The 13,453-nt window shown below is 36.6% G+C and overlaps 1 protein-coding gene across 1 annotated transcript in view; it reads left to right on the top strand.

Moving 5' to 3' along the window:
- The window catches only part of LOC149260982 (Phototropic-responsive NPH3 family protein), a 118,434-nt gene that overhangs the window by 59,580 nt on the left and 45,401 nt on the right, over nt 1-13,453 (top strand). The window contains exon 2 of the mRNA XM_089421521.1: nt 9,078-9,144. Within this exon, the coding sequence (XP_089277647.1) occupies nt 9,078-9,144 (67 nt within the window). The remainder of the gene's footprint in view (nt 1-9,077; nt 9,145-13,453) is intronic.

Raw genomic sequence — 13,453 nt, 5'->3', positions numbered from 1 at the left:
ATGGTCTCGCTCCCTCATCCACATGTATTGCCCCCTTTCCACTCATTATTACCCCATTCATTGTTTCATCCACCTGGGTCCACATTCCTCCACTGGCTCCACATAGGGCTAGCTCTCCCCTTCCCCTTTGCCCACACCTTGGGTCGGGCCTGGAATGATGCCTTGGAGGTTGATGCAGCTAAAAATAAAAGTAAAAGGATAAATGGCCACATTCAACAGAAAATGTACCATAAAATGCAAAAGATGGCTGGGATAAACACATTTAGCACAAGGCAAAAACCAATACATGAGCTCTACCCCATCATCATGGCCATCACCTTGGTTCTTACAGGCTCTATGAGCCTCCTTCATCATATAGGAACCCATGATTATCCCAACCCTTGGTGGGAAATGAACCACCCTACATTAAGAGGGGGTATCCACTGCTTTATCTCACACATCACGCTCTTACCACATGAGCCCTGTTCAGTTAATTAAAGAAAAATCATAAAAAGGTAAAAGGCATATAAAGAAGGGTGGAAAAATCAAGGTCGGGGCACCTACCACGATAGCTCCCTCCTATACATTATATACCAAAGTGTTGGCTTTCCTTTTACTAGCTACCCTTGTACCCCAGCATGTGGCCTAGGGTTGCTCTTTTTCATTCCCTACTCCATTTATCTCTTTATCACATGGCACCACCTTTTAAAGGATGTACCTTGGACATATTATCCCCTTTAGGAGTAGAAACCACTTAATGGGATACTTGGTCAACCCCATTTGGAGCTTGGAGACATTAGCACATGCTAAAGCCCATTATGGAAGGGCAGGCCATTATGAAGTCCCCACCCGTCATCCATGGTTTGTAAGCTCTTTTACTCAATTTCCTTGATGACTTGTTGTACTTGAAAGTTAGGGGACACATTGGATCTTATGTAGGATTGCAGGTGGTCTCCATCCTGGGTTTGGTCTCCCTATACGAGGTCTTAACCCTCGAGAGGGCTACATTGGCACATGTAGGGTGTGTGTTGAGAGCCATGGGCCTCCACAGTAGTAGACAACACTCCATAGATCCCTAGAGATGTTAAAAAATTACTCGAGATTCACCGAATGGATGAAGAAGATGCACCTAGTTCACCAGCCCCATATATGTACCATGCACTTGGAAAATGACCCAAGACTTGTATGTTGATGTGGCACCACTTACAGCATCGTCGGAGCCCTTACAGATGGTATACAAGCATCTTTGACTTACTTGGAGACCTATGAGGTCACTTGTGTGCCCTCACAACCGTTGGAGCACCACATGTTTATTATGTGGAGAACAAGGGGCCAACCTCTTGTCCAACTTTGGAAGTCGAACTCATCATTCTGACACTCATGGACTTCATTAGGCCTCTTAGAGAGCCCAACGACATGCATTATTGATTATTCGACCTCTTGGGAGGCTTATTATTTTATTTATGAGCTAGTTTGGTGGGCTTGTCACCAATAGATAGTTATCTGCACATTATTTTAGTTGATGGACTAACACAATGTCAAATTAGGTAATGCAAACTCTTAATGAGTGTATTAATTGGAGAAACATGAATTCATTTGTATCATCACTTTGGATTGGATCATTCTTCTCTCTTGATAATTTCACACTTTTTCTTGGAGGATGAATTGGAGCATGGATGAATTTTGATGTTTAGATTGGAGTATCTTATCTTGGAGCTTCTTTATTGCCAAATTGTTGATGGTTGGATATGTTCTCTTACATGTAAGTACACACATTTAATGCTATTCTTGTTTTATTTTGTCATATGCATTGAATAATATTTTCGCTATACTGGGGCTAATTGTTGCATTGCATAACTGCGAAATTGTGGAATTATTGTTTCTATATAGCATCTCTCAATGTATGGGCCATGTATGTTGAATGGAATCTCCTAGGGATAATTCTACCATTGAATTCATCTTGATAAGCGATCTCTTTTTGCAAAGTGAAGTATAAAAGCTTTGAGGTTACTTCTTCTTGCCCTAAAGGCCAACCGAAGTAGTCCTAAAGGCCTCCCTGATCGAGAAACAAAGCCCTTTCTCATCATTCTCCGAGACTCCCTTCTCCCCAAGGGATTAGGCACTGGTCTACCAATAGGTGGTCACTCAAAGAACATTTTTCTTCACCTTTCCCCTTCTCTTCTAGGTCTAGTCAAGTTGGGTCACCTAGGGCATCATTTTCCCGACAAAGTAGCCATTAAAAAAGTTCGATCTCTTATCCTCTACTATGTTGGTGTGTCCTCAAGGTCTCCTCCAAATTTGAAGAAATTCCGACAATGGGATTGTGAGATATCCCAAGCCCTAGCTCTGAGATCAAACTTTGCCTGGTGTTCCCTAGGCTAGTACCTCATAGGATCAATTTGACACCTTTAAGTGGAAATTCTTGTTTTGATCCTTTCCCCTTCCTTGTCTGGGTTAAGATCATCATTGGTTGCTAGACTCCCTCCCCTTAACCTAGGTTGGGTCCACTTGGTCTCGTGTGGTCCCATACCTTTGAAAAGTCAAGTCTTCAAGAACCACTTGGGATACCAAGTTCAATAAGGATTTTAGGGATTGGGAAACTCCTTTACAAGTCATATCCCCTCAACCTAGCCCTTAAATCCTCACCTCCTTCTCCTAGAAAGCCTTGTACCTTGCTTAAAGAGCAAGCAAGCTCCATTCTTGACCTCCTTCTAGGAAAAGAATCATTAAGGTCACTTCACATCCATTTGTTGATTCATCCTTCACAAGTGACTCTGCATATACGGGTCTCCTCCCATCAATGAAAGTCTGTAAAGAGTAGGGAGTCTTAGCTAAGGTGATAGTGGCCTAAGTCTTCATTGTTGCCCTTGATCTAGTAGTTGTCCCTTAAGGAGTCCCTTTTAGGCCCCTTGCTAGTCTGAGTAATAATCGTCCCTATAGGTAGAATGATGCGAAACCCATTGGAAACCAACAAATTCAGGGGATACAATTGAATATCCTAGCGACTTGAATTAGAATTACATGACAAGTAAAATTATTAAGCACAACAATTAGATTTCCTGAGATATAAATGATAGACTAATACCTCAGGATTAATTACTTGCACAACAAAGATCAATATGTCAAGTTATGGGATGAAACAATTGCTGCAATGATGAGATGCAAAATTTACCCTATATGAAATGCATGATCTAATCTAATGTGAGGTGCAATATCTTGGTTTCTTTTAGTTAATATGCCTATTCTAGGTGAATCCTCCCTCCCAATTATTTTGAAGCTAGCCACAACAAACACAAGTTGTAGAGAGAAGTCTACGGGGAGGAGGCTAAGTCCGCATTAAGGATACCTCCCCTGGAGTTCTAACGACCCAGATGCCTTAGTTCCTACAAGGGATTGCCCACAAGAGAATTGTAATGCCCACAAGAGAATTGTAAGGTCACCTGTGTTAACTACAAATGAGGGTCTAGACGTCTCAAATTGGGTGAAGAAGGTGGTTCTATCTTTCTTACAACCAAGCTTATGCTTGGAGGTAAATTTTAATGTTCACTTCTAATCTAGAAATGTAGATGCAAACGATGATGGAATTAGCTTGCTTTGATGAAATACAATTATGCTTCAATTTTTTTTAATCAAGATTATCAAATATTACTTCTCAACACAAGATTACAAGAACGCCAATAGCAACTTATGAAGCACTTAGAGATTATCTCAATGAAACAATATTAGCAATATTAATTACCTAATGATCCATTGTGCTTATTAGATCTCATTAACATGTCAATCAAAGTTCTTATTATAGTTCTCTTATGCTTATGTTACTTAGCAATTAGAAACAAGAGCAACTTTAATGTTTCTTAAACACAATGAATTGAGCACAAATGAGAGCAATGAGATTGCTAATTGTGATATGCAATTCAAGAAGAGAGTAACAAATGTAACTAACTACATTGAGATGCTATGCAAATATGCAAGAGTGCAAGGATGCAAAATGAGTAATGCAAGAGTTAGTATGCAAAATACTAACTTATCCTCAAAACCAAAAGAGAGACTAATGCAATAAGTTAACCAACGCTTTTATCGTTCAATGATTACTTGGAAGATGCACCAAACCTTAAGAACGCCTATGCCAATTAGATCAACCCACTGCCACTATGAAAACAATCCCAAAAAATCACTTGGAAACAAGCTAAGACAATAATGACTATGCCCTTAGTTAATATGCAATGTTCCTTTAAGTGTCTTAGGCTTCTTAGGATTAATTTTAGGACTTATTTAAGGTGATTATGAGATGATTATGCCACTGTTATGCTAATCTTTAGATTTGGAATGATATGGCAATCAAAATTAGAGAGATGATAGGGGGAGAACAAACCCATTAGGCCTTATGGCCTTGCCTTAATGCCTAGTGAAGAATTTGAGGCACCAAAGAGGAATGATTTGGCAATGTTTAGGTCTTCAAACACCTGCAAACACAAATGATTAGTCATAACACAAAGGGGCAAGCCCTCAAACCTTCATCGCTGGGGCTAGAAAGGCCTTCTAGGGCTGCGACCAAGCTAAGGTGACAAGATTAAGCTCTCAAAGGTTGTTTTTGGACCCAAACAAGTGATAAAACCCTTACAAATAGACTTGCAAACATAAATTATTAGCCCTAGACTATGGATTATGCCTTCAAATTCAAGTGGCTAGGCCTTTTAGGCCTCTTAAAGCCAACAACTAAGGTAGAATAGGCCTCTAGGCCTAACGACTAAGGCTAGAGGACTAGATTGAGCCCACAAAATCGTCTCCAAGTGAATGTTAGCCTTGAAAAACCAATAATTAGCCATGCGATTCAAAACCTTATGGATTAGACATTTATAATGACAAATATTTAGAGAAGAACCACTTCTAAACCCTTGCAGAAATGATATTAGGCTTGCAAACACAAAGTATTAGTGCCAAAATTCAATTGCAGTGAAATTATTGAGCCTCTAAAGGATGTGTCTAGGGTTCCTAGGCCCTTTAGGGCTTGCGACTAGGGCTTTTTATCCCTCTCAAGCATGCGGCAAGGCTAAAAGAGGCCTATTAGGCTTGCGGCTAGGCTTAATATATTTGAAAACCCCTGGGGCTAGCTTCAATGAACAACCAAGTCAAGTATTAGCCACAAAAATATGATTATATCCACAAAATTTGCTTGCAAAACCCTTAAATGATAAATCTTTGCCAAGAAATGTTGATTTTGCAGTGAATTTGACCCTCTGGGACTAGCGGCCTCCACAAATAAGCTAGGCGTTAAAGATCTGGGACTTGGTTATTGTAGATTGGAGCCTCTAGAGGCTAGATCCACCTTCAAAGGGTGAACGATTTCTTCCCAAAAGCTGGATGACTCCTCCTTAAGTGACTAAGTGCCCAAACACTAGCTGTGTAGGCTAGGTGAGGGCTTAAACCCTCAAGTTCCAAATTTATCCTTGAATCCTTAAGCTATGGCACATGCAAGTTAGATAAATAGAGCCAATCCAAAGATTTACAAAATTTGAAAATAAAACCCCAAAAATTATGTACAAAATGAACAATTAAAATACAAGGGTTAGTAGATTTATTTACAAATTACTCACAATATTTACAAGAAAATATTAGCTCTATTAAGTAGATAAACCTTGATAGCACAAGTAGATTTCGAAAATGAGTGAAATGAATAATTATTAATTAATGCAATTGCTAAACCCTGCACCATAAATCATTAAATAAGCCAAGAAGCCAAACAAGATGTAGTCTCCTCAAAGTCTATGTACTTGGGGGTTGCCCAAGGGCTGTATCACCTGAAGATATCTATACACTCGAAAGATAGATTATTAGATCATAGGGGTTCGATTCACACAAGAAACCCAAAGATCTAGAGATACTTGCTAGATCTACTAGATTTAGAGTGTTTACTCTAGCCCAATACCTAATGCAAGATACCTGTGCAAATAGATAATCCAACCACTGACAATGAAACAACAATCTTCAGTAAAAACACTTAGAGCATTAAAAATATTCAACGCATACCATAAATTATTGAGAGAGAGACACGTTGAATTGAAACCCCAAAGATTTTTTATTTTATTCCAAAAAATATCCAGCAGAGCTTAGCTCAGTACATCAGATCATCATGATTCGGCTACAATGAGGAGCGAAAAAACTTCCTTATATAGAAAATGAGAGGGATAAAGCCCTCCAAGTGGAAAGTAACGACTAGTAGCTCGATCCATGGCTTGATCCTCGTCAAAAAATTTCGAACCCTTGATAAACTATCACAAATCTCCAAAATAACTCGATTTTCATTGAGGAAATCGAACTTCTAGGTCCACTTGGTCCTTTGGAGAATCTTCAAAAATAGAATCATTGTTACTTGTGCAAAATAATTAACTGTTTGGTCCAAAAATTTCGACTTGCTGGAAAAAATAGTCTTCTGGGTCCAACGAATTTCTGGATTGGGACTTTCTGCCTTGGAAATGAGGCTTTTCCATTTGGAGAGTAATTAAAGTTTCCTCTCATTTTATTTTTTGACAATTTTTGGCCATTTTTTTTGCTAGAAAATTAAATAATATACTCGAGAGGGGATTACAAATATTTTTCCACCCTCTAAGGGGGTTTAAAAAATATTTTGTTAATGGTGTTCTACTTATGAGGAACCATTCATCAAAAATATTCCTAGAATTCATCAAAAATATTCCTAGAACGTCAAGATATTACAATAATCAACCCTTAGAAGGGAATTTTACACAGACACAAACTTTTTAGACATAACCAAATTCTGCGACACAAGACACATGATCTAGTATGATAAAAATACTTTGACTCGATAACACTACGACTCACCTAAGACCTTATCAATGAGTTCCACCCTAGTTTTGGGGTATGTTTGGGAGAAAAGCTCTGCTAATTATTTGTGTCTAGAAACACAAATAATTGGGGAGGTTAAAAAACTCCCTAGAGTGAAACCCTTTGACAAGAATCATAGGCTTATTTAAATGTTGTTTCATGGCTTAATAGTCATACTAGAATCATTTTTACAATAAACTTGCAGAATTTAGGATTACAATGCTGATAATGACTGAATTTTTTTTTTCCACTGCTTTGCACTCTGCTTTTTGGAACTGTTGATATGTACATGGTCAACAGGTGCTAGCCTCAAGAGATGACTAGGTCGACCTTAAGCCAATTAGACTAAAAATACACTAAAATACGATTAGGTGTAATAATGACTTAACTACAGAAAAGTTAGCCTGTGATGGACCTCAATACCACAGATAGTGATCTTGATCTCTGGTATGTGGCCACTAGTTAAGATCAGCTGTAAAATCTCAACACTCTCGAACTTGCAGCTAGATCATAACCCCAATGACTTATAATATCAAGCATTCTGACACAGTGCTTTCTTATTGTGTTCTGTATTTCTTCACAAATCTATCGTTATGCAAAGCTACTTATGCCTCTGTCATCGTTCTCCAATTATGCCTCCATTTCTGCTAGTCTACATTGTTTCCCATAGATTTTCTTTGTATTCTTTATATTCCTTATTTCCTCATTTCTTCCTAGTTTCCATTATATCTACTTCTTCCTCAATTTTTGAAACATTGTGACCTTTGTCCTCAAAATTGTGTCTGTATTTTCATAGCTGAATTGTTTCCCTATTGTGTTCAATCATCTGCTTGCATTCGTCCTACAATCTAACTCATGAATATTTGAATATAGCACTCTTCATCTCTGGCTCAAGTGGTTTGAGGCTAAAAACAAATTCCATCTTGAAAAGCTTGACATACTGTACAAAAAGAAATGATGGAAAGACTGGTGTTGGAATTGGTCCACGCTGTTTATTGAAATCTCTCCATCACTTGCTTATAAGTGGATGACTTAATCCACCTGAATAGAGGATTAACCAAACAAGATATGAAATGCTAAATCTAAATTATCTAGATGGTTCCTTAGACTGGAGAAAACTTACAAGGCCAAAGTCAAGCCTTCTTGGTGTTTAAAAATCTGATTTTGCAACCCCGCACCCCCTCGCCCCTCCAGTGCCACCCCATCATTCTTCCCTTTTGTTGTGACAATGATACCTTTTTCCACCTGCTTTGTTACTGCCCAAAAACCTAGGTTCTTTGGTGGTAGCTGTTTACAAGTGCCATTGAGTTTACAAGTGACACTTAGTATTTTTGGCCTGTAAACGATAAGCCTATTATTTGTGCCTCTTTCCAAGTGGAATAAAATTTCCCGAGGGATGGGAATTATATCAAAGCTTCTAATTTCACAGTTTTCTTAAGTTTAGATTGGTTTGAACTTGACAATATAACTAGATCCATGCATTGACAATTGTCAGAAGTTTTTTTATGCAAAAGGATAAATACAATACACCCAAGTGTGGAAGGTTTGTTATGAATATTGGAATGTTGGGTTGAAACATTAAGTTTATCCTGACAATTTCAAACTCGTATTTAACTGCATTATATGTTGGGATGTTGATGCTGAATGAGCATATTGTTGAAAAGACTCTGCATATGGACCATACATGTTTTGTACTTTGCACTCGTATTGATGTTATTACAAGTACTCTAGCATTTCCAAGGCCAAAAGCTGAATACTTGAGAGCTAGGCTAGTTACTTTTGTTTTCACAAAAGACAACCTTATATCATTGACATTAAATATTAGCTGAGTCATTTTGTGATATTGGTTTATTAGATTTCTTAGTTGTGAGTTTAGTTACTGAACCTTTTCCTTGTACATATATGGAATGAAGGAACCACTACAGGATTTAGGCTTGGTTTAAAACTTCCCCTACCTTAATGCATTTTTCTCTACTCTTTTACATTAATTATCTCATTTAGCTTGCACGATAAAACATTTTCATTACACATTGTTTAAGGTATTACTTTATTTAAAGTGAACTATGGTTTGCCTGTATGAGCTAACATTAGTTGGAGTAATTTCTATTATACTATCTTCTTGTTCCCTTAACAGTCCTAACCAATAGTTTTAGAGCAATTTTTTCTATATATTTTCATCTTTTAGTTTTTATAAATTTAATATATGACAAGTCCAAATATACTAATGCATGTATTGGATTGGAAATATATTGCAGGATATTCTCAGATGTCCCCAGTGACATTGTCATAGAGGTTGATGGTATATGTTTTGCATTGCATAAGGTAAATATTACGTTCTTCTACTAGAATGAAATGACCATTGTTGCTCTTTTGTTTTACCTGAAATTTCATTATCTTCCTAAATTATTTAATTGCGGTCTTCCCTTTCTTGTCGTTATTTATTGTTATTTATCATTTATATGGTCTACTTAGGCCTCTTAATATTTTCAATTACTGAAAATATTTTATATGGTGTTTTATTTTGTGCTTGAAGATGTGGTGTAGCATTTTGTAGATTTATTATCTTCAATACTACTCTCATGTATTTATGATTTATTTGCATTATGATTGATGAAATGTTTGAGTACATATTTATAGTTTTAAGTTTTGATTTTTTCCCTTGAGAATCTTTGAAGTTTATAAGAATCATTATTAGCTAGAGATATTTTAGATTCTAAAAGCTATAGGAGAATTGTGTGCTTTCTTATATTAAACAAATGGTTTGGCATTTGCGGGCAAAAGGTGAAAGGGGCTATCACTATACTTTTTAAAATAGGAAGTGCTATAGAACATACTCGATCACAAGAGCAATCTAAACTATTTATAAAATATGAAATGCACATTTGTGGAATATAATAATGAATATAAATTGGTAGAAATAAAGTACAGAAAGCTATAAAAACTTTAAAGACGTAGTCTAGGAGGCTCATCACAATAGCAATATCACTTTTATTGTGGGGATTTCCACAGTTATTCATATTGTCAAAATTTCCAGAAGCAAACTATGTAGATTATTAAGCCTGTCTGGCGTTTCGGGTGGACAGGCTTAGTCATCTGCACAGTTTGATTCCGGAAATTTTGACAAGATCACTTCTAGTAAAAGTATACTACGGTTTAGATTGTTTGTAGATCACAGATTATTTATAGATTACTTTCAAGTTTCAACCCAATTTGATTCATTATTTCTATCTAAAGAATTTAACCTTGAAGTCAAGTCCAAGCATATTGCAAGTGTGTAAGTTCTCCATGTGATTAGTATTGGTCTTACTTGTTACTCTTGATTGGCTATTTTTAATATTGTTTCATTAGAAGTCTCCACACGCCTTAAGGATCATGGGATCATCTCCTGCTCAAAATTTATTGGCACCCCACTAAAGGTTGGTATCTCTCTTGCTTCGGCATTTACCTTACTATGCTAATCTGAAGTCCAGAACATCATACCCTTGGCGTCATTGAGTAATAACGAGAACTACTACCATAGGCTAATCACTTTAAAGAGGAATGAACACAAAAATGAACATGTAGTATTACACTGCAGTTTTTTGGAATTGCTAAATTGATAACATTCAACAAAAATCTGACAAATAAGACCCAATCACTTTCTTGATTAACACCTCCAAATTATGACTCAACACAAGACATTTGCCTCCTAATCAGCATGGGAGGGAATTTTGTTGAGAATATTCTTTGGTATGATATCAACATCATTGTAAGCATGGGCCTTTTTCTAGACAATTATTATTTTTCTAGGAGTACTAGTACAACAAGCAAAGCCCTCTCAACCATGTTACGTAGTTTTATTAGGACTATGTCTGCTCCTAGGCATATTTGCATAGATGATATATGGGTGAAAATCATCTTGTAAGTTAGGTTATTAGGACTATGTGAGCTCCTAGGCATGGTTTGCTAGCAAATAGACATATTTGCATATATTATATATGGGTGAAATCGTCTTGTAAGTTTCTGGATTTGTGTTAACTTTGATTTTGGTCTTAATGAAGATCTCTTAGAATAAAAACATTCACCTCTTAGCTAGCTAACAAAGGCTTCGAAAAGGTTATGAAACAACCACCCTCAAGGCTCTCTTCTTTAGTTCTATGTGGCAGTTTATAGAAAAGACTAGTTAGGAAACATAGAAGTTATGGATCATATTAGCCATCCATGCTAGATTGTTCTCTCCAAGTTACAAGGGTGATTAATTCTTTCATTGTAGGCTAAGTCTGTGTGTTTGGCTACATTCCATCATTAAGTTCAAAATTGGCCGAATGTCAAGGGATGGCGAACAGATTTGTTCAGATTCACCATTAAATTCGGTGAATAGAAAGAATATCGTTTCCATTAGTGTTGGAATTAAATTTGCCTGGGAAATTGCCGAAATTCCTTTATTTCTCAGAATTAAAGGAATGTTTGTTCAACTTTATGGTTTGTCACTGATGAGATTTGAAGGTTTCTTTGAAATGGTCATAGTGTATGGTTCGTTGGAACTCAAAGGGCAATAAGAAGGATGTTGAAAAATCACTAGGGCAAACAATTAGGGTTGATTTCTCTTACTTGATAATTGCTTGTGAATGTAAATTAGCTTCTTATTATTATGTTATGTTGTTCTTTATCAAACAATTACCAAAACAGAAACATGAAGATCAAAAGAAGATAATGAACACAAGATATCGGATCCAAGCCAGGGAAAAAACCCCACAAGATGGAAAACCCAGTCAAATCTTTTCTTATTATAGAATCATAACAAAGTGAGAAAGCCAAGACCCAAACACCAAGCCCAAGACCTCCCACAAGGCCCAAGTCAGCCCTCCTTCCAAGCTCTTCCAACAAGTCAAAGTCAACTCAAGTCAAAACCTTCCAAATCTGGTCAAACCTTTGATTTTTGGCCCCTTGCAACAGAATTTTGGACCTGCAGTAGTTTAGAAATATTTCGGCTCTTGCAACAGCTTTACAAACTTGCACGTGTAGAATTAGGGCAGAAAAACAATCTTTAGACCTTCGCTCTCTTTCTTTTGACTTCCTTAGACCTTCACTCTTCTTTCTAGATTTCTTTGCTGGTATTTCCCTCTATTCTTGGCACAAGAATTGAACTTGCTTTCTTGTCTTCAAATGAGGTAGAATCCAGGTTACTTGGGAGCAGGAGCAGGGGCTACATTTTCAGAAGCTCTCGGTTTGGGAGCAATTTTTTATATATATATATATATATATATATATATTGATGCATATATGTCAACAAAAGCACATAGAATGATGAATTGGATATAAAAAACATAGATTGAACCATATAACAATAATCATCTAGAAGTTATAATCTTCATCAACCACGTCCACAAGTTAGTAACATAGAAACATACAACATTTTGAGTCTCATGATTCATCAATCTTAAAGTTTCAAGCTTTCAAAATTCAATATATAACATTTATCATCATTGATCACCAAAGTTGTACTTGTAAGTTAAGTGGTAACCATTACAACAAATAATATCTAACATGAAATTAAATGTTATAAAATGAAATGAAATGAAACAACTTTCAACTTTCACAAAGCATCATATTCATAATTCATTACTAATGAGTTATAATTGCCAACTTCAAACTTCAAACTTAAATTGCCATATATTGTTTACAAAAAATATCATAATAAATATGAAAGTGTCAATAGTTATAAAAACTACTAGAAACTAGAAAAGACAAGTAAATCTATTATCTATTGCTAATGCTTGGGCCTTTTGTTGCCACGAGAAATGCCTAATTTTTTAGTCTTGTTGGAAAATCAAGATCTTTGTCATTAATATCACCCTCTAAGCATTAATATCCAGAGGTATCTTTGTCATTACCTCTGGATCTATATAATGATCATTGTCATTAATATCATCCTCTACGCATTAACATAAGATAGAAAAGCATAGCATGCCAAATCAAGATTTTGTTTGAGTGATGCGTACATTTTTAGGAGGGTCATGATAGAGGGGTTCGACAACCAATGTAACTAACATCAAGGTACATAGAGGGATTGGTGCTCTTGATTAAATACGAGTTCCATACCCTAATACATGACAAAATCCAATGGAAACATTGCAATCGCCCCCAATCCTGAAATCCTGAAAAACTAATAAGTCTGTTGGATTTTGAATGAGACCTAAAATTCTGTAGGAATTTACAGGGTAAGTTCCTCAGACAGAACACCAAAGGACACCGCTCACAACCAGATCGCAAATCAATACACCAGTATTTTTGACATGGTTAAAACCCTCAAAGAGGGAAACAGTCCACGGCCTGAGCCAACGCGGCCACTTCAGGCAATTTATTAATAAAAGAATGAAAATTTACATATGCTTCTCTCATAGACGGATTACCCTACAAATGACCCTCCATGCGCTTTAAATAGAATTCATGGACCAATCGGGTGTTAAGCCACGGATCAAGTGTCGGTAATACCGAGGAGAGAATGAACCGTCGGATCACTACATATCGTGACCGTCGGATTGTAAGTTACAAAATGTACAAGGTAAAGAAACACACTTTACCTAACTCTATACCTAACTCTATACTAGACCAAGTTGTACTTAACTATTTCCTATGTGTCGGAATATCC

Source organism: Pinus tabuliformis, chromosome 6, assembly GCF_031772625.1.
Source record: "Pinus tabuliformis cultivar Carrire ecotype Pingquan chromosome 6, CPIR1, whole genome shotgun sequence".
NCBI lineage: Eukaryota > Viridiplantae > Streptophyta > Pinopsida > Pinales > Pinaceae > Pinus > Pinus tabuliformis.
Note: the sequence above shows the minus strand (reverse complement) of the source record. Positions and strands in the feature narration are given on the sequence as shown.